Source organism: Rhopilema esculentum, chromosome 11 (genome assembly GCF_057945365.1).
Source record: "Rhopilema esculentum isolate cy_ngs chromosome 11, ASM5794536v1, whole genome shotgun sequence".
Lineage (NCBI taxonomy): Eukaryota > Metazoa > Cnidaria > Scyphozoa > Rhizostomeae > Rhizostomatidae > Rhopilema > Rhopilema esculentum.
In genome coordinates, this window is record NC_142825.1 from 9,227,286 (window position 1) to 9,248,650 (window position 21,365).

A 21,365-nucleotide genomic window follows, 5' to 3' on the forward strand; every position below is an offset into this window, starting at 1 on the left:
TTTTCAATCATCTATAACTTGATTTTGTACATCTTGAGTTAAACACGCGTTGCGATATCAACGATAAAAGCAGTGTTCTCGCTTAATGTAAATTTCTTTAAACTCGCACGAAAATTTCCTCAGACTTTGGAAAATTTCCTTTGATTTACAAAAACCTACCTTTTTATAAAAGATTTGGTCAACACAACTTTGACCATGTAAAAAATGCCAAATCGAGTCATTTGTTTGCATAAAATCCGAGAGCTTTGCACCAAAATACGTTTGTAACTTTATTTGTCCGTAGGTTTCTTTGTTAGAAAGTTTCTTCGTCCAAAAGTCTCGTCTAAACGCTATGCTTTTAATTCAATGTTGTATTTGGTTGAAAAGGTTTAATTTTCCTTTATCATAGAAGAGTAAACAAAATTTTATTTCCCTTATCATAGAAGAGTAAATTCTTTCCAAAATTTTGAAAATTCCTTAAAATTTCCTTAGCAACTGAAATTCCTAGAAAAGTTCCTTAAAAAGTTAAGGAATCCCTAAGTTTAAGGAAATCTCTTTAAAAGTGAGAACACTGGATATAGGCGTTCTATAATTATAAATGTGCGACATGGAAAGGCAACATGATGTGAGGCTATAGCTCTGCCCTTAGTTTTAAAAATTTCCCAACAATTAACTGGCGATCTGGCAAAATGATCACTATATTCGGGACAAATCTTGAAAGAACAATAAGCCAACATCTCCAGTTTTCCCAAACCTAGCGCCTATGCCAATAATTATTTTTATTCGTTATAGGGAGACGCAGGAAATATTGGTTTACCAGGCCAGAAGGGAGAACCGGTCTGTAATATGATATCAGTGTAGCATTTCATAGCTTTAGCAACGACTTGCGTTATTCACAAGTACATTAAATCTTCTGCAACGTTGGTCATCTTATATTTTTCTGTAATTTGTAGATTGGATTTTAGAGAAATGAATGATAATGCCGCTGGTTATTTTACTTAATTTCCGTAAACGAATTTATAACAAAATTATTTATTGTTTCAGTGATTATGTTAGCATGTAACTGAATTCTCTCCACCGCAGGGCATCAAAGGAGAGCAAGGAATCGATGGCGAACAGGGACTGCAGGGACCAGAGGTATACTTTGTTTATAAAATATTCAACATTTTCCTTGCAACGTTATAGTAAATTTGAATTATACTTATGCCTATTTAAACCGGCATTAAGAAATCAAATGTCGAAAGATGATCACTTTTCTCCAATCATTTTTTGGTGTGAATGTGAATTCAGAGGCAAGAAAGCCAGAAGCAGCTTCACATTCAGAGGAAAAGGCCTGATATGTTCATGGTCCTTCATAGTTTTCTTTAAGATGAAAATAATGAAACCCATCAGCTCAAAAATTGAGCGCGACAGAATTTGGCCACACCCACATTATTCAGAATTTGACTACACCCATCTGGCTGGCAATGCAACTGTCAATTGAAGAAGGAATCCGAACTATTCCAACATATTTGTGGTTCTGAAAGGGGCATAAATGTAAAAACGTTTTCATTAAATGTTTAAAACAGTTGTTGTCCAGTTTCTGCCCTCCTCTTATATGCGAAGTGAAACCGCTTTCATAGCTTTAACAGCAGAATGGAAAAGTCATTAAAATTTCATAATTTTATAATAATGTTGAAGGGAAGGTGGCCCGTAATATTCAAATGCTTTGGAACGGATTAACACGGATAAATGTTTGTAAAATTTGCTGGCCATCCCACGAATGACGATAAGTTTTAGAGAATTTCCCAGCCAATACAAACCAAAAAGCTTAATTGAATATTTATTTACACGTGAGAATACAATCCATCTCTTTATGTTTGTTTATGTTCACAGATTCCAAAATACCTATACCAATTTGTGCAGATTTTAATATATAAAGAACTTTAGATTCCAGAAAAAAGAGTCCGCCATTTTTGCAATTTTAGAAGTTTTTCAGCACTAATAAACATTTCAGTACCTAACTTTTTGACAAAGGAGCCAACAATTCATAATTTGCATGACCTTGTCTTGATTCAGGGAAAGTCGCAGGTGCAGAATTGTCGAATTTTTAATTGTGAAATTTTTAAGCCAAATTTATTTAAAATGTAAATTTCCCCTAACCAGTTCCTTATTTGTTGTTTTTCAGGGTCCACATGGTAAATCAGGCCCGGAAGGACCCGTTGGTCCAGTTGTACGTACTATTCTTTTTTTTATTTTAAGTGAATCAGCATTTACAAACGATTTCGCACTTTGAGGTTCATGTCTTTTGGAATTTTTGCTTCTTTGGTCATATTTGTTGTGTACATAAAACCATGCCCCGGTTTTCTTGGTCAGAGGCATTGATAAATCATTCTTCGTTCAACTTGAAACACAGCAATTTAAATAAATTTGTATCTGACAGAATGAGAATACGATAGAGGCAAATCTTTGAGCTAGAGCCTTATGTTTTTCTGATTTATATTTTCAACCGCTTATTTTGTTTTTTGATGTGAATCTGACAATTTATTGTGAGGACTGAAGCTGACAATGTTCTGTCTGTAACGACCATGTTCCTTTGTGAATATCTTATTATTCTGTAACACGAAACACCAAAATACTTCAAGGACATCGTGCCATTTTTCCCTTGCTGATATAGGAATCGGCCATATGGTTCACTGGGTAGTCTGCTATTCCTCATAGCAAAATAACTGCATAGAATCCCTTTAGCACGAGACATTTAGTTTATTTACATCTAACTGAGCAATGCTTGCTTCACCTTCTTAATTTTTTTAGATTTTTTGCACAGATTTCTTGATTCTATGCTGTTTTATAATCTTTTGACAGAATTATCAAATGTTTTCGTTGTACTTTTCGCAAATGTTTTGAAAACTCACGAGCTACAATTCCTCTAGGGCCCTCAAGGACCTCCCGGACCAATTGGACTTCCTGGAGTACAAGGACCAATGGTGAGATAAGATTATTGATGTTGACATTGATGCAGTCATATTCACATCGCTAGCAGCAAAGAAAGAGCGATTTCAATAAGCAATTGATTATTTATCCTTTTTGTATCAGGTCCAATAACCCTGATGAAATTTCCTCTCCATCTTATGCACCTCTCTGTAGTAATATAAGAAGTATATTTTAGTTCCGTAAAGATCAAGTCTTCGAATAAAATTTTCTTTAATTTGAAAATCTCTTTCTTAGGGGCGGCAGTATTACTTCCTTCTCCCTGTTGATTTATGTTAAGAATAATTTCTATTTTGGTAGTTACGTTTTCCTTTTCCCATTCAGGGGCTTCCAGGACCTAAGGGTGATAGAGGCTCAACTGGAACCAAGGTATGTGTTTCTGAAATCCCATTTGTCTCAGAGAGCTAGAGCAACGCTGCGTTTTTATCTAATAGTAGGGTCTATGAACAAAACACCCTCTTACAGTGTACGAGAAACTAAGTTATTAGGGAGCAATTTTCATAAACTAGACAGCAGGATCATTTTAGCTTCATTGTCGAAAAATTTCTTTATGCAAGTTGTGGTATCAAAACGTTAGGGAAGCTTAGAACTTTCGTGTCAGAGAACGTATCACTGCTAAGGATCTGTTTTTGTCCTATTCTGGGTTAGATAGGCCAAAATTGTCCATAGTTTGGCTGCAGACTAACCAAGAAGGCGTGGCCAAAACAAAAGGCTCGGTGTATCTTAACCTTTCGCTGACCTCGCCAAGAGGCCGTCGCACCCAGCACCCTTTTGGATAGATTCAGTGAAAACTTTTTTCCATCAGCTCAGCCACATGCAATTTATTTTGATTATGAAGTTCTCGTCTAGTCCAAGGTAACTTGTCCAATGGAAGCCTTTGAAGGACGACTTTCTTCATTTTCCACAATAATCTATGGTTTTTTGTTACTAGACAATGGACCTTTTCGTTTTTCTTTAAAAGGGCATTTTACTACAAAGGAAATGTTATAAAGACGCTGAAAATTACTTCCTATGCTTTTATGTCCTCTTCAATATACGCTGTACAGTTACTTTTGTTCGTAATAGGAAATGGTTGACAAAGATTATATATAATAAATGTCTTTCTGGCACACAACGGTCTTTGAAGTTTGAAAACCATTCAAAATTCATAAATCCTTTCCGCTACCAAAATATTTTCATAATCCTTTGCAATATTTTGCTAAACGCTAATCGTATTTCGTTGTCTAGAAAAGGTAACTTCATAAAAGGACCAATTTATGCTACCAGATTTTAGCGGTAATGCTTTTAGCGTGAAGCCTTAGCCCTAATACTTAAGCGATAATATTAAAGCGGTCAAATAAGCTAAAACTACCGCAGGGATGATTTTAGCGAAAAATACTTTTTTCCAAAGCGACAGAAAGCCCATAACGTTTTACAATTTGGGGTCATGGGTGACGTCACAACATTTGGCCGCTTGAATCCCATACACCCACAATGCATTTTATAACCGTCGGACAAACTTACTCACATGTTGTCTCCTTTGACAAAAATGGCTTGACCTCTTTAAGACTTTTTAAAATTAGAAGACGGAAAAGAGATGCTTGGATGCAACCACTGACCGGCCTTCCAAACGTACTCAGTGGCCTTTATTCCATTCTACGGATTCCTACACCATCTCCTCGGCAGTCTACCTAGAAAAGAAGTCCATATGCTGATATATTTTTGTCACTGTGTCGTAGAAATGAAGTGAATGGCCACCGAGATCCAGTTCTGGCCCGTGGTAGCATTTGACAAAGATAGCATAGATATATTTTGTTCTACATGTGTGAATTTTTCACGAGTCCTTGGGCTTAACTGCCCTCCCTTTCTCTATACTGCTGTCTATTGGTAAATTGGCAACGTAGTAATGTCGACAGACGTGTTAAGTACCCAATTTGGTACTTTGGATGCACTTAGCAAAAAAGTAGCCGGCCAACTTTTATCGTAATTTGGACCAAAAGGAACCACCCAACTCGGTTAAAATCAATTTTAGTTTTGTCTTTTCCAGTCATTCACTTTAATAAAATTCGTATACCAAGCTACATTTTGGGATGTTTGTTAAAGATTTCGTATTTCTATGCAGGGCGACAGGGGCCCGCCAGGACCACAGGGGTATCAAGGAGTCGATGGTCGACCGGTATGTTTTATAAAGATTCTTTTAACTAATATGAGATTGTTTTTCAGCTACTAGACTTGTGTTAAACTGTAGTACCTACCCAATTTTTTATTTGATTTTGGTTTGATTTGGTTTTTTGTTTATTTGAGACTTAAAGTTAAGTTCTAAATTAAAAGTTGATATCTCCAATCCATAGTTTACTTTTCTGCAAAAAATGCTTTTGATTATGACCTAATAAAATTCTGTTAATGTTCATGCAAGGGCCCCTGTGAAAATGTTTTACTACAAATGATGTGCGCATGCTTGAGGTCAAGTGAACTGCTGCTTATTTTAAAACCTGCCTTTTTGCTCAGGCCATTCTCTCAATTGATTGCAATAACTTGCTAAGATTTTGCGGCTACATGGCGTGTAATTTTTCTCAGCAGCCAGTTGAACTTTTCATTGCAAGTGGCAATTGACATCATGAACTATCCAGGTTAATGGCTGAAGTTTAATTGAAAGGGAAAATGATCATCTCTTGCCCCCACCAACCCCTCCTCCCCCCATTAACAGACAGCATTTTGAAGGACCGATTTACGTTCAATCAATGCTTTTTAAGTTCAATCAAGACGAGCGGCAGTTAGAATTCAGGTTATTATATCATTTCAGTCATGCATAATAGAGAAATTTTGTATTAACTCGACTGAGTGTGCGTACCTTGGTTACTGTCCTCAAAGAGGAAAGGATATTAGGAAAGGAAGATACTGTGATTTGTAGATAAATCTGTAGTTTCACTTCAATTTAAAGCATGTTTCATTGCCATAAAGGGTTACCCAGGACAAGAAGGACCAACCGGAAAAAAGGGTGAACCAGTGAGTTTAGTTCAATTTTTGCTTTTAATAGTTTTTCAAAACCTTTAGATATACTTTCTGATTTTTGGCTCTTATATCTGCCCAGAATTAAGGAAAAGATTTTACATACTCTCGTGGCCATATGTATGACCAGATAAATAAAGCAAGGATTTGTTGAAATTTGTTCGAGGCTCCATTGCAAGTATTTCTAATGAGTGGGACATTTGATACTTTTTGTAATTAGAAACTTCAAGAGTGCATTCTATTGAGAATCTTTGAATGAGACCTCTCAGAATCGATAACAGAGGATATGGAACGGAAGATGTGGGCACCCCTCCCCTCTGCTCACCCCTCTTGTCAGAGGACTGGCATAATTGAAAAATTCTTAGTCATATGTTTTTACCAAAGGCTTGGTTTGATTATCCAAGCAAATATTTCCCTCAGACACGGTCACTTTCAACCTCATATAACCATATTTGTGACTAATTTGTAAAGCCATTTTGCAATTTTCTGCAGGGGAAGCCAGGACAGTCTGGAGAGCAAGGCCATCGTGGATACAAAGGAAGAAAGGTATGTTAGAAGGAAAGACTCTTTAATTTAGTTCTTTAGACATCTCTTGTGGTGAGAGGGCTACTTTGGTCTTGAAAACAGTGATGGTGCTCGAATTGTTGCTGGTTGCCAACCACGTTGACAAGAAGTCGATAAACCATCTTAAGGAAAGAAGGCTTACAGACTTTGTTATGAATTTGTGTTATACTTCTCAACATACGAGAGCTGGATAATACCATACAAGACACTTCAAGATTCAGTTATGATCACTGCCTTGCGACGTTATTGTGAATGAAGGGTAACCCATTTTCAGACATAAATGAGCTATTATCCCATCCATGTTATTGGAATTCCACATAATAGCTTCTAAGGGAAGTCACCTAACTCTTAACTTCGGGGTGAATACAGACAATGCAAGTTGTATTAGATGACGAAATTAGATGACGAAGAGCTTCTTTGCCATATACTACAAATTTATCGCTTATTTAGAATAGCCAGACTACAGCCTATATAACGCCGACCTAATGATGACAGTCCCTTAATACCACGCTCAAATTTATTATCTTTTAAACTTTTATCAATGATATTATCCAAAAATTTATCGGTTTAATTAGATGTTGTTGAAAGTCATCTTACTCTTATCTTTGCTTTAATTAATTTTTTATTGTTACAATTTCTATAAAATATAATATAATTTTGATTCTGATTTTTAGGGTTCAAGAGGTGTACCTGGACAAGCAGGCGAAAAAGGAACTCCGGTATGTCGGTATCTTTGTATTTCAAATACTTATAGAATAGAAGTAGTCCATACTTTACCAGTACATAATTAAATCGTAAGCACAATGATAAGTTATTAGTAGCAAAGCAACTAGTAAGCAATCATCTGACACATCTCTAGAAGCCGACAACCAATCGCACTTGAACAAGTGACGTTGGTGCAGACTCATTTATTTCGAAATTTTTTTGATAGATCTTTACCCAAGGTGAATTTCTTAATATGAAGGATCGGATTCGGCTGTTAAACCTAAGAGGTTTTCGAGTGCGAGTGAGCAGTAAGAGTCACCAGGTTCGAGTCCGAGTGAGCAGTCCGTGTCACCCATATTGACTTTGTTGGAACTAGAAATTCCATTTTCGTTTGTAGTTAAACCTATTTTGTTATCATCCCTTTGTTATCATACATTGTTATCGAGCCCTTCATCAAATGGTAAGTCACACAAACTTAGCTGCATCATACAACCGTATTCTTTCTTTTTGTGTAGGAGAATATATTTACTTTTTTCTCTCTAAGGGATCTGATGGCAAACCTGGTCACAAAGGAGCCACTGGACCAAAAGGGAGCCGAGTATGAATCACTTTTCTTGATCCTTACATTTTGATGGCTTCATTATGTCATTAAAGTCGTCCTTGATCTTTGATGACTTGTAGAAACGGTTTACAAGAGTTGGAAATTTTTAAAACAAGTCTCATTTGCGATTCATGATCATATGTGACAAACCTTCTGCAGAATTCATGTTGGGAATTGACTGCGCTATTGATGTGAGTCTGCCAGGATGGAGCGATGGTCATCACGATGAAGAGAGGAATAAAATATCCTGAATTGTTAGCGTTCAACGCCAAACAATGCACAGCCATTGAACTTACTTCAGTTACTGCATTCTCGTTGGAGATTCTGAAAAGACATATCGCATTTTCCTCCGATTTTCGACAGCTGCAAAAACCTTGTTAAAGTCTCGCGAAAGCTCGTGAGACCACATCTTCTTGCGTTTTTTATCCGATCCTTCCGTTAACAAATTTCAACCACAAATCCCTATTTTTAAAAGTAGAAAAAGGCAGGCTGTTTAACTCCAGGGCCTTCACCACGAAAGCATGAAGAATACATTTGCTATAGATATTCTAGGTTTCCTATAGATTCCATAAGATGTTGAAGAAAACATTTTGCTCATGCTCTGCACGTCTGTTCGTTGTTTTATGTGCGGTCACCAAACTTTGATCAACGAGAATCCATGCAGCCATCTTGAATTGTTTAAACTAACAAGCTCACCTCATTAAGGTGGCCCTTATATGATCACACATTTATTGATGTTTGCAGGGTATTATTGGTTTACCTGGAAAACGTGGACCTATAGGAAAAGACGGACCACTGGTGTGTAAACTTCATGAAAATCTTATCTTTGAATCTCAAAATGAGCGCTTTCAATTCTTTCGGTTCATTTAAGATGTCAACCGTTCATAATTACTCAATTTTTGTTACCGTCTTTTTTCTCTGTTTGCTAGTTTCCTTTGAGTGACTCATTTTGCCAACAAAGCACTGTGGCCCTGGGCTCAATGCTGGTTATCAACTAGAATAAAAAAAGATACCCAGCTGCAGTTGCTATATTGTATGAATAGGACTTATTGCTTCTTATCTGGCCATTGTGATTAAAAAGATAAAGAATGAGGCAAAGCCCCCCTCTTTTACGGTGGCTACAACCCAATGTCCACGCCTAGCCTAAAAATCCGCTTGTATAATGCTTCAAGAAAATTGCAAGAAGTTCAAAATTCCAGTGATTGTATGTCGATTGGAATTAATCTCACGATTGTGTTGAATCTTTCTACTCACCTTCGTAAATTGATATTATTCTAATTTTTTTGGTAATTATTTTTAACTTTTTCAGGGAAGACGAGGACACCGTGGTCCCCCTGGAAGACAGGGTCCTGCTGGTCTTCAGGTAAGAAAATTGTTTCTAGTTTCCTGGCGCGGAAATTCGAAAACCATTGTTTGTGTACATATAAAAGATGTTCTTCTGTGCAACTCCAGAGCTTCAACAAGAAGTCAATCGATGATTATGACTGGAATAGATTGTAGTACTTACGCCATCTTAAATACAAAAAAGGACTGATAAAGCATGCGTGAGATTAGAGAACTGGTTGTGTTATGTTTGAATCTATAATTGCGAGATAAGTGCTTCGAACTTTGTAAGCAAAACTAGCTTTTGAATTTAGATGGTTAGAAAAGAAAAAACCCTCTGTACCAAATATGAGAATATGACGTACATCTTTAATGACATGATTTGTCTAATGATTGCCTTTAAAAGTTGTTTCGCCAAATCTTTTCTTGTTGCAAACATGCCCCCAAAATTAGATTTTTTGACTGGTATGAGAACAGCAACTTGATTTTTTCTTGCCTAGCCTTTGATTTCTTTGGAGTTTACCTGGATCGACTGCTGGCAGCAGATTCAATATTCAAAACCAAATTGTGCGCAAAACTTGAAGAATTCCTTGCGTAGTTTTGAAAAGTCCTTTCAGATACTTAAGGCTCTATTTGATTGCTGACTTTTCTTAAAGACAACAGACAGATAAGCTATCAGTTGATATTCGCCAATCAATTGGCGTGTAACTGTTATCATGCTCGTTGATTGGCCAATTTTTGATTGACAGGTGGCTTTAACTATTTGAGTAACACTTAACTGCCTTTAAGCGAGTAAAGTTGATTTCGTAACAGTCAAGTAGAATGCACTTCGCCGTGTGGCAAAAACTGTTACACTGATCCAATTTTATCTGTGTTTCATGTTAGCGCTTTTATGACATTTCAAGCTTATCTCGCAATATAATAGCTTTGTCAAATACAATGAATTGTAATAGATAACTCTGGCAATCAGTCATTTGATATTAGTTAGCTTTATCATTGAATCAACCAAGTATGATAACTATATTTTGTATCTCAGGGAGACAAAGGATTTCCCGGAGCACCTGGTATCCCAGGTACAAACGGTTTGAAGGTAAGAGAATCTTCACAATAGTAGCAAAATGATCTTACTACCGAAACGATAACACATTCAAAAAGTTCAAATAATCGGTGTGTTCAGTAAATATCTTTTTATATCTAAATATTGTTGGTGTATACGTTTTCAAAACATGTAGGCATTGAAGAAAATGTTCACGTTAGTAAAAAAAAGTGGGAGAAAATTTTAAGCAAATGGGACTGGCTTAAACTCGATAAAAAACGTTGTTTTGATGAAAAGAGCTGGTGTTTGAAGATTGCGTTACAAAAAATTTTAATTTTCAATATAACCTCCGTCAACCAATATTTTTAACCATGGAGACTGATGGTAGGAAAGGATAGAAATTTCAATGTTACCCGTTACAATCCATCTAAATGGCAATCTTCTAACCAAGTATAAAATACATTGAAGCCGACCTATTATCTTACATTCCGAGTTACGTATTTTCTTTTTCTACTGTTACTACTTGGCCTTAAGACGGTAGTCGACACTCTTAACTCGTTATTGTTCCAGATATTCCCTTTCAAAACTTGTGTGCTAACAACAAATTTCCCTCGCAAAATTTTGAAGCATTTCAACTTGCACAATTTTCAAAGAAATAACTACAACCGTCTGAGTTATTTCATATGCATGATAAGATAAAATTCATCAAAAGCTCGAAAGAGTAATTGTGATACTTTATAAGCACGCGTGTAGCCTGATTTTTAAATGCTGGCATATAGTGAAAACATGCTGTTTGTTAAACAATATTCCAATAACTTATTTGCCCTCAGCTTTATGTCCAAAAATTATTTCATCTTAGGGTGATCCAGGAGAACCAGGAATTTCTGGAGAAAAAGGAGAGAAAGGAGACAAGGTATTACTTTGTCTTAAATCGATGCAAAACTTATATTTTAAAATTTTATGCTCCTACCTTTTAACTTGATCTCTACAAGTTAAATCCATCCCTCCCTCTCCCCCCCCCCCCCCCCTGAGTTAGGTTCATGTTAAACTTTCCCATTTGAGGTACGATCTTCTAATCCACAGGCAAATAATCTGCTATGATAGTACACGATGATCGTCTTAATATGATGAATATCCTGGCACAACTAAAATCTATAGATCTGACTTTGTGCGATAAATAATTGCATATTTATTATCTCTTTTATTCTTCTATTAGGGTAAGGATGGCTTTTCTGGACCGCCAGGCTTGCAAGGAGAGAAGGTATTCATAAAAAGCAATATATACCTACTGCAATGTTTACTCGGCGATGAAACGTTTTGTCTTTTTCAGAATTTTGTCGTTTATGTTTAAATCGGGTACTCAGATATAATTTTTCTTGTAAGCAATTTTCTTGTAGTTACATCTTTTAGGATGTTCAAGCCAATGTTTACTGCTCTTATTTACCTTATCCCTAGCAATGTTTACAAGATCGAATGATTTTTTATTTGTGATATACCAGGGATCTCAAGGCCCTAAAGGGAAGTCTGGAGAAAATGGTGTGCGTGGTTTCAAGGTATGCTAGAGATTTAGCGTCTAGGTAGTTAAAGATTCTTGCAACACTATGTTCCTTGCTGGTGAAGCAAAATATACGATCTAACCGTAGTTACAATTACGTTTTTAAAGGACAGTTTTTTACTATTAAAGTCTAGTGTATCAGTTCATGTAGTTTGTTTGTATTTCTAGAGGAATCGTTTGCTTTTTATTCCTTGATTCTTGCGAATAAAATTCTACAGCTATTCACAAAACAGAAATTCCAATATACAGCAGTTTTGTTTGGAGTTCTTTCTTAATAGTGCTCTTGTTACTGATCAACGTTTGTTTATTAACGGAGTTAACCCTTCGGCTATCTATATAAGAGAAAATAATTGAGATCTCACGTTAGATTCTGGTAAGGTTCAGTTGCAAAGATCCAAGTTATACCCAGACCTTGGGGAAAAACGCCCCAATTATTGCGATGAGCTCTGAAAGGTAGCAATGTTTTACTGCAAACAAAAAATTTTCACTTTATCGTAACATCCTGCTGTTTTAGTTTATTTATTTGTTTTTATAGACACTGATGTATAAAAAAGTTTCTGTTTTATTGGTTCTAGGGAGACAAAGGGATGCAAGGTCCTCCAGGAGACAAGGGGCCAATGGTTTGTACCAAATTGTTGATTATCTGTTTTGTGCCAATTTTGGTGTTGTAACCCCTGCCTTGATAGAGTTTTCAAGTAAGATTCCCTCTTCCTTATCCCAAGCACTCGCAGAGTGGAAGAGAATTCATTGCCATGGTAGCCTGTTTAACAGGATATGATCCGGAGAGAGGGTGACTTTAATAGGAATAAGATGCAGCTTTAAAGACGTAACCAACTCTTTTAACTTTTGGATCGTAATAAATAATGTTATAGATTGAATAACTGCAATGCCTAAAGAGCTGGAATTTATAAAATGTAACATCTTCTAAATGTCGAAACCCTGTGAGGACCACAGTGTTAGGGATGCAATTTGCTACTGACTACCCGATAAAAAATATAATTCTGATGTAATGTTGAACAAATTTATACTGGTTTATTTTTGTATTGTTGTATCTAAATGTCAATTTTAAGCCCAAAGCCATTTAAAATGCTTCAGGATCTAAGCCAGGTCATCAATGATCTTCTTGACGTTTGGGTCGAACAAGCAGTGCCAGCTTTAATCATTGTTTAGATTTTGTTGCTGGCTGCAGATCTTATTCTGTCTTCATCCAAAGCTGTTTCCGTTACTTAATGTCCTTATTTTTCTCCTGCCGCTGATTTTAATCTCTAAATGCCTTTTTCATTAGCAGACATGACCATTTGTAAATTGGTTTTAGATATAATACAAGAGAGAAGTTTTAAAGGCTCGTTACAAAGTATTTTGTACCAAAGTTATTCTATTTTGCCTTATTCGTCAGAGGCCCAGCTGTTCGGTTTTATACTGAAGCTGAGAACTGCTTGAAATTGCTTTAAATAACCTTAAAAATCTTATTGCACAGGGTGCTCCTGGTCTTCGTGGTCTTCAAGGTCAACCAGGAGACAGAGGTACAGAGGTAAATAAAGCTTTTTCTTTCTTTGCATGTTTTTTATTTAACTGGAAACAAATATCATTATCCTTGAAAGCCTTTCAGTGTCATTTTGTATTACTACTAGTGTTAAATTTTTAATTTGCACACTTTTTGTCCTCCAGGGACCCGTTGGTTTACCAGGCCCGCCAGGATACCATGGAAGCAGAGGAAATACAGTACGATTTAATCGTTACTATTCTTTTGTTACTATGTTTTCATGCTCAGCTGTCGCTTACGTCAGATTTTTCCAACTGCTATCACTGCTTTTCGCTTAAAACTGTTTGAGCTTCGACCTTCTTTGTATCTTCTCTTACAGTTAGAAAATTTCTGGCCTTAAACTTGGCAGACTGTGCGTGGATTATATTTTTGACTATATACAAAAATACACATATTGTAATTCAGCAATTAAGTTAAAAATATAAATAAAAGCGGTCTATTTTGCAAAGCAGGGAAATTTGGATTTAGTTTCTCTACTTAGTAAAGGCAGACAGCATTTGATTTTTCTTGAAAGCTTCTTTTTGCTAAGATTCAAAGAATGCGGATCCAGCAGTAATGCCCTAAATTATCTGAACAGAAAAAACTAACTTGACGATAGTGTCCCAGACGCTCATCGAATAGCGATTATATCCGACATTTGGAAATACTTTTTGATGAGATTAGAAACTTTTATTAAATAATTTTGGTTCTCCTGATTCACTGACAAATTAAATTTGCGGTGTTTCAACTAAGAATCTCTGCAATCATCGAAAAGATTGATGACAAAATTTGACTCTTTCTTACGTAAGAAGTTCGATTTTGAATAAAATTCAGCGAGATTAGATGACATAAAATGAGATAAGATGAGTTGATGTTCCGACTACTTTGTCAAATGTCCCTACCGCTCGTTCATCTGCACTAATCAAAACCTCCTTCCGAGCCAATTCTTTTGCATTTAAATGACTTATCATAATGTTGTATGCTTATTTTTGTGGAATAAACAAACCTTCTGAAAACATTTTCCTACCCGATAACATTTTTCTACCTCATGAATATTGTAGTCATCACTAAAGACAATTTTTTCTATAAAATGAACAAATTTCTTTTCATTATAATTTTTTTTTCCAGGGACAGACAGGTAATCCTGGACCAGCTGGAGCACCAGGTCCCTCTGGAAGGAAGGTATTTATCATGCGTTATGGTTCGTCGACTAGTGATGTCATTAATCCGGCATCATATTTGTTTGGGGCTCTCTTTTCCCGCCTGCCGTTCACCAAGGCCTAATCATTGATGTTCTTATATAGAGCTGAAAAATTTGATTACTCAATTTGTGAAAAAATCCAATTGAGGAGTATATTCAACACAAGAGAAAACAGTGCTTTCTTTTCCTTCTTAACTCTATTAGTAGAATGAAATAAACAAGCAGCCCATGAATGTAGCGGCCTCAGGCAAGTTTAAAACCATAACATGTTTTTATTAAGTTGAAATTTAGAATCCTTCATTTCATTGTCTACAAGTTGAATTTGTTTATTGACCAACCTAGGGCTCTATTGGACCTCCTGGCCTATCGGGAGCAAGAGGTGAACCGGGAAATCAGGTAAAAGCATGGCAATGCCTCCTTTTCAGATTCATCTCTACACGACAATGAGACTTTTACACCTCGTGTAAAAGATTGCAAGACTACACATGTTTGCAGTAGTAGACATACGTGACTGCTGAAGCTCCTCTTTTGAAAAGCATTTTGAATGAATTGTTTGATTACAACTTCGATTGCAAATTGTATTTATTTGATACGTTTAAGCTTAAGACACTTCAGTTCGAGCTGGTTCTTTTTTTACCTAGAATTGATTGCTGCGAACAAACCATGTGCAATTTTAGATAAAAAAAATGAGCAAGCAGGAATGTAAAATTTCTAATCATTGAAAGATAGTAAAGACAGCAGTGATTTTTATATATGCATAGTCAATTCTACCTTTTTTTATGAATCAATTCTTACACGAAATGATGGAATCGATAGCGCTTTGAAAATTTTGTTTCAGGTAATTCCTTTGGTTGTATTTGCTAATTGCAAGTCGCATGCAACGTGCGTAAATTATGTGGTATTTTTCAAAGTATGGAAATGAAATGAAGTTGTTAACTTCAAGTGATGTTGAATATTAGTAAGGTTGTTTAATCGTTCTTTTTATATTTTTGTAGGGGCCTCGTGGTGACCCTGGTGAAGAAGGAGAAGCTGGTCGTGATGGTGCTCGAGTATGTTTCTAGCTATTAACGACTGTTCGCCTTGTGCCAATTCATGAGAAATTTATGTCTGATGATAGCATTACATGTAAAATTCTACTTTTTAGATTGAGGACAATTTATAAGGTAATCTCTGTAAGTTTGGTTAGTTAAATGGCTAGAATTCGTGATTTTTTTTGTCAGAAATCACAAATACAGGCTAGAATGTGATCTTGTTTAAACAAGGTTTTACGGTAAGATAACATTCTTAGGTGAGGAGAGATGTTCAGTATATGTATATCGTGCTTTCATTTATCATTTCAGGGAGACCCAGGTCCCATTGGTCTACAAGGAAAACCAGGAGACGAGGCAAGCTATGAATTTTTTTATTTTCTGAATACATATGCACTACATATATTAAAGACATGACTGCTTTTTAGTATGTTTGCATGTTGGAGGACGGAGGATCAATTTGGTTACAAATAAACTGCTTGATTGAGCTGGGTTTGGACGGCTGTATTCGACCTGACCAAATTCAGCATACTCGGGTGGATTTTCTTTATTCGCATAATCCAAAATGACTTCTTTTTTACTCAACTTCAATCCTAGGATGTGTTGAACATTTTTTTAAATTTGCCATGGCCCGATTTGAACGATGCTGCTTGGGAAACCTGTCATAGATGTTTATTGATTTCAACAGAGACCGTCCTTGTTAAACTGAAGTGCCTTAGTTTGTTCTGCCAGCGAGACCAAGTTATCTTGACTTGGTTTCCTAGTAAATGACGTATTTCGAGATGACAGTCAAACGCCGTTTTTCAGTTAGGTACAATAACTCAATATACATTTTCCACTTTAGGGCCAAAAAGGTGAACCAGGTCCAGCAGGTCCTCAGGGAATGCCGGTTGGTATTTTTTCATCTAGTTATCTATTGTAATCTGCTGGTAAATTTAAATAATAAGAAATTCCCGAATTTGGTTATTCATATCTACAGCGGCTTATGTTTTTAAAGGGAAATGACGGAATTAAAGGAAAGGAAGGGAAACCAGGCAGCAAAGGCCCTGAGGTTTGTGATTTTGAATTCTTTTCATCAAGATTTTACTTTAGCAGGTCAGATAAACTTAAATCCCAATTTTTGCTTGAACTGTTCAATGAAATACCCGAATAACTGATCGCGTCATATTATTAAGCCAGCACTAAAGGCGCTGCTATCATGGATCTTCATCCCGCAGATATGACGCTGATATGAGACCCAAAGCAAATGCCCCTCGGGAAGTTAACTCAGAATATGGTGATTTTAGCGTCATAAGACTCTAGAAATGCTGTTAGATAGTTGAAAGACACCAGGCGTCGTATTTATGCCAACATTTTGCTATTGTCTTTGTTTTGCACGTCTAATACTTTTTATGAAATTCGATGCACACTGTTTTCATTAATGCAGTTCACAATGTTGTTGATAGGGACCCTCAGGCGACCCAGGAGCCCCCGGCCCTCGTGGCACACCGGGAATTCAGGTATACACATAAATACAATTATATATTATCTACAAGATACGTGATTTGCACAACATCGTTGCGTTTGCCTTTTATTTGTCCGATTAAACAAAAGTGTCATTAATACACTAGCACCAAGAATATCTAAACAGTATCTTGCATCAGTATTACCAAATGAGACTTTCTTAACTTTATTCTTCAATAAAGCCCTGTACTTTCATATGATCATTAAGTTAACCTGTACTGTTATGTGATTTGACTGTAGTGGTTTTGATTTATTATTTTATTATTTCTAGGGTCCGCAAGGCGCTCCTGGGCCTCGTGGTATAAATGGCAAGGATGGAAGGCCCGTAAGTACCAGAATAATGTTTGATTTCCTATAAATGCATCGGTGGTAGTTCATTCGATTGATGAATTGGTTCGTAAATCATTTCCATCTATTAGTAGTTCAAATAGCAAAGTTTTTAAAAATAACTTATTTGTATGTAGGGCATAAAAGGCGATGCAGGTGTCCCAGGAAAGAACGGCAAGCCTGGACCGCCCGTGAGTATCTCCGTTTTAGTTTATTTTTAATTTCTGTTGTTTGTATTAAAGACACCGTTTGTTTAGGAAAGCATTCGATAGTTTTCATATGATTATGCAACGGAAGAAGATTTTTGGTAAAAAATGCTTCTATTAATTTAAATTTATATAAATTGCACCCGATAATATAAATCTATTGATGTTTATACTGTTTTTTTTGAATTCAATGTATACGAGCCTTGAGAAATAGGAGAAAGGATTATTCAAAATTACGTATTATGAATATAGGCTTAAAAAGTATACAAACAGAAAATGACAATCCTTATATTTAATAGCTTGTGTGCATCATTTTATCTGCACTGTTGTTATTTTTCTCTTTTTAAAACGACATCTTGTTTCCTTAGGGACAGCAGGGTCCTCCAGGTGTAACTGGAATACCTGGCCCTACTGGCGAAAAGGTTAGGCACTGAGCTTCTGTTAGCTGTGTGTTACAAAAATGTTGCATGTTAGGGTTACGATGCACGTATGATCTAGCATGGGACAATACCATACAATACAAATACCAATACCTGTAACATTTCCAAGTAGCATTGATTTTTAAATTGTGATGTATTTTTGAAATCATGATTGACACATGTCTTATATTTGTTGACACTTTTTAATGCAATTGCCGAAGAAATTTTAATGTAATAAAATTTCCAAACAATCATGGTGACCATATATTATGCATGAATTCTATAAAGTTTGTTTTCTGCAAATTCTATTTAGGGTAACAAAGGGGAGGCAGGAATTGATGGTTCGAAAGGTGACAAGGGAATACAGGTGAAACTTGTCGACCGTTTTTCTTCAATCAAATTAAGTTCCTTTGTAAGTGGATCTCATTGCCTTGACCTGAGTATCTCTGCTATGTGTCCTACTTATGAATGTGTCTGTGAAGGAGCTTTTTTTATTCCACCATCTGAAATTTATTGACATTTTCTAGGGTCTCAAAGGGGCTCAAGGTTCACGTGGTCCAGCAGGGAATGTTGGTATAAAGGTATCCCAAATTGTTACTTTTGAAGCTCTGTTGGACGCATTTCGTCTGTGTATTAATAACATTTTGCAAAATTCATTTTTGCCGGCTATCGAAAAGTTTCTCAAGCTTAAGCAATTGGATTTGCTGCTTGGACTTAAGTTTGATTAAATTGGACGTGTTTGGATTAATATAAAGCTCATTTATGTTTGAAATGGCTTTGAAAAAGCAGACGTTTGAGTAAACTAAAGCTTTTCGTCTAACACTCTTCAGAGTTTAAAATGTCAGAACATAGATCGAAAACTCTACACTAGGAAATATAAGTACCCAGTTGTGGATCGAAATTGGCCAATCAGAAACGCGAGCACATGACTGTTGAGGTTGACCAATCAGTGCCGCTTGTCTATTGAGAATGTTACCAATGGAGTCCTAAGGTGAAAACGAACTCCTCTTGTCTACACAATAGCATTTTTTTCGTGCAGACATTGTTATTTATCGATTGTTATCGATTGAGTATTTAAAGATCGTTATTTATGTTTGTTTTCTTCATCAATGTCCCTTGGGAGATATGAAATTTTTTAGAACATAAAGAAAATAAAGTTCTATCTTTTTCATGATATTTTCCTTTGAATGGAAGAGTAATAAAAGGGTATATGAAAAATATTCATCAAAGCTACACTACGGATTACTTACATTATATCATTAATTTGTTCATCTCTGTATTTAAAGGGTGAGCCTGGTGGGCAAGGACCAACAGGAGAACGTGGCCTTCCTGGAGACAAGGTGATATTTCTTCATCGAGCCTAGTAAACCTTAATTGTTTTCCAGTAATGTGACCTATCTTTTTTCATATTCAAGGCTGAAAGACTGAGCTGCTTCATTGTCCGTGAATTTAATGTGATTTTACATCTTTCTTAGACGATAAATATTTCAAATAAATTGATGGACTGACATCTCTCTAGAAACAGCAATATATTGAATATCCCTTTTCGTTCTGTCAAGTTCAAATAGGTATCACATCGCGTCTATAAACTCGAATTGCTTGGATTAGGGGAACGATTTCATCTTAGTAAAACCGCTTGCGCTTGTTCCAAGATGGGAACAGAATGTTGCCTGTCAAGACACGAAAGCAATCTACTAGGTTTTTTGTTGTTACTGGTGGTTTTTCCTGCTTTTTCAATCTGTCCAGCTGTTTTGTTTTCAGATTATCTTTTCTTTTCAGGGCCCTAAAGGAACGTTGGGACAGCCAGGGAGACAAGGCCTTCCAGGACCACCAGTATGTGTTTATCTCGTGTTTTAACTAATGATTCATTACACTGTTAATCAAATGCACTGATTTCTCTCTTCACTGTGTTGAAACGTGTTTTCAATCGTTTTTAAAACAGGGTTCGGATTTTCTCGATGTGTAATGAATCATTAAGTCAAGTCACTTTTGGTCCACATCAGGATGAAATTTCCATTGACCTTTTAACTTTCATTACACTGATTCCAAAGGTTTCTTACAAAACCTTTTTTCAAAGGAACGTTTTTAGCTGTTCTATTTTTCTTGTATTATGTAAATTTTCTGTAATGAAACGTTTATTTAAGAAAAGGCTTACCAATGGTAGTTAAAGCCTTTGAGTCAATGGACTTGGCTCTAGCCTTTTAATCTATACCCATGGTATTTCCCTCTTGAGTTCCTAAGCATTCCTTATGCTTTTGATTTAGAAAATAATTCCATTTAGGATCATCAAATTCATTTCTGTGGGGTGAAACTGTGATATTTATATTAAAAAACTCATGTGTAAATCCTCGTGATCTGCTAATGTTTCTGCTTGAACAGTCTTAGTTTTTTTGTTACAGTTCAAGCGTACAATTTAGGTTTATCATCAAATGATTTTTAGGTTTGCCAATATCCTTGTAGCTAGATGAAAAACGTCATTCTTTAGGGTGTGCAAGGTGAGGCTGGAAGAAAAGGTGACCGGGGAGAACAAGGCCAAAAGGTATTCTGATTATAAGATACTTTGATTCATATACCGTTGCCATTGATTAATCATTTTATCATGAAAAATTCTTTCAGCCAAAAGACAAGAATTCTACTTTTAATAGAGATTGTGTAACAGTCGAATCTAAGCCAAATAGCATTTTATTTCCGGCCTCAAAGTAGTTTTATGGAACAAGCTAAAAGCAAGTAAACAAGTAACTCTTCAGTAAACATCTCGATGGTCCTGTTTCTGCCAATTAAGAAAAGATTTAATTGAGATTCTACATTTAAAAGCATGTTTTCTTCAGATGATGTGGTCCAAACTCGAACTTTCTTAGAAGGTATCCCTATGTCACCAAAAGCTTATGAGATGCGCTTAAACCTTATTCGGGCGCTTGAGTGACCCACTGTCAGGGTTGTTTTTTATTTTCAAGCTCAGAAAATGGTGTTCAGATCCCTTAATGTGCACGTACTTTTTTGCATGAGAGACGTGACCACAAGAGTTACCAACACTGCTCCGTTTTCTAAAAAACTTTTAAATCAATTTGATGTTGCCTCACTAAAATTGTCAAGGTGCCAAACTTTGAAACAGCCTTAGTACTGAAGTCAGGAATTCTACAACTTTTTGTTTATATATGATAGGTTGTAATTAGATTAGGTTTTATTGTAAACTTTGTATGTATTGTGAATCTTAAATCATTGTGTGTTTTTAGCATTACCCCTTGTACATCAGTTATTTTTAATGAGGAGCTACTATGGGTAAAAAAGATAGTAAGAACTTTTGCGTTGTCATCAGGTTTTATTTATCATCTCGAGCATTCTATTTTATCTGAGAACACGAATAGGGATAAGAACGCGTCAAAATTTAACCATTGGTAAACATGATAACTGGATCAAACAATTTGTTAAAATTTTTTG

The 21,365-nt window shown here is 36.0% G+C and overlaps 1 protein-coding gene across 1 annotated transcript in view; it reads left to right on the top strand.

Annotated features, from left to right (window-relative positions):
- The window catches only part of LOC135693314 (uncharacterized), a 61,770-nt gene that overhangs the window by 20,400 nt on the left and 20,005 nt on the right, over positions 1–21,365 (top strand). The window contains exons 10-43 of the mRNA XM_065211756.2: positions 772–816; positions 1,063–1,116; positions 2,147–2,191; positions 2,892–2,945; positions 3,274–3,318; positions 5,051–5,104; positions 5,890–5,934; positions 6,430–6,483; positions 7,176–7,220; positions 7,751–7,804; positions 8,552–8,605; positions 9,117–9,170; positions 10,167–10,220; positions 11,026–11,079; positions 11,383–11,427; positions 11,666–11,719; positions 12,297–12,341; positions 13,199–13,252; positions 13,390–13,443; positions 14,372–14,425; positions 14,787–14,840; positions 15,440–15,493; positions 15,785–15,829; positions 16,317–16,361; positions 16,470–16,523; positions 16,918–16,971; positions 17,247–17,300; positions 17,440–17,493; positions 17,877–17,930; positions 18,241–18,294; positions 18,455–18,508; positions 19,214–19,267; positions 19,707–19,760; positions 20,413–20,466. Coding sequence (XP_065067828.2) covers positions 772–816; positions 1,063–1,116; positions 2,147–2,191; positions 2,892–2,945; positions 3,274–3,318; positions 5,051–5,104; positions 5,890–5,934; positions 6,430–6,483; positions 7,176–7,220; positions 7,751–7,804; positions 8,552–8,605; positions 9,117–9,170; positions 10,167–10,220; positions 11,026–11,079; positions 11,383–11,427; positions 11,666–11,719; positions 12,297–12,341; positions 13,199–13,252; positions 13,390–13,443; positions 14,372–14,425; positions 14,787–14,840; positions 15,440–15,493; positions 15,785–15,829; positions 16,317–16,361; positions 16,470–16,523; positions 16,918–16,971; positions 17,247–17,300; positions 17,440–17,493; positions 17,877–17,930; positions 18,241–18,294; positions 18,455–18,508; positions 19,214–19,267; positions 19,707–19,760; positions 20,413–20,466 — 1,755 coding nt within the window. The remainder of the gene's footprint in view (positions 1–771; positions 817–1,062; positions 1,117–2,146; positions 2,192–2,891; positions 2,946–3,273; positions 3,319–5,050; positions 5,105–5,889; positions 5,935–6,429; positions 6,484–7,175; positions 7,221–7,750; positions 7,805–8,551; positions 8,606–9,116; positions 9,171–10,166; positions 10,221–11,025; positions 11,080–11,382; positions 11,428–11,665; positions 11,720–12,296; positions 12,342–13,198; positions 13,253–13,389; positions 13,444–14,371; positions 14,426–14,786; positions 14,841–15,439; positions 15,494–15,784; positions 15,830–16,316; positions 16,362–16,469; positions 16,524–16,917; positions 16,972–17,246; positions 17,301–17,439; positions 17,494–17,876; positions 17,931–18,240; positions 18,295–18,454; positions 18,509–19,213; positions 19,268–19,706; positions 19,761–20,412; positions 20,467–21,365) is intronic.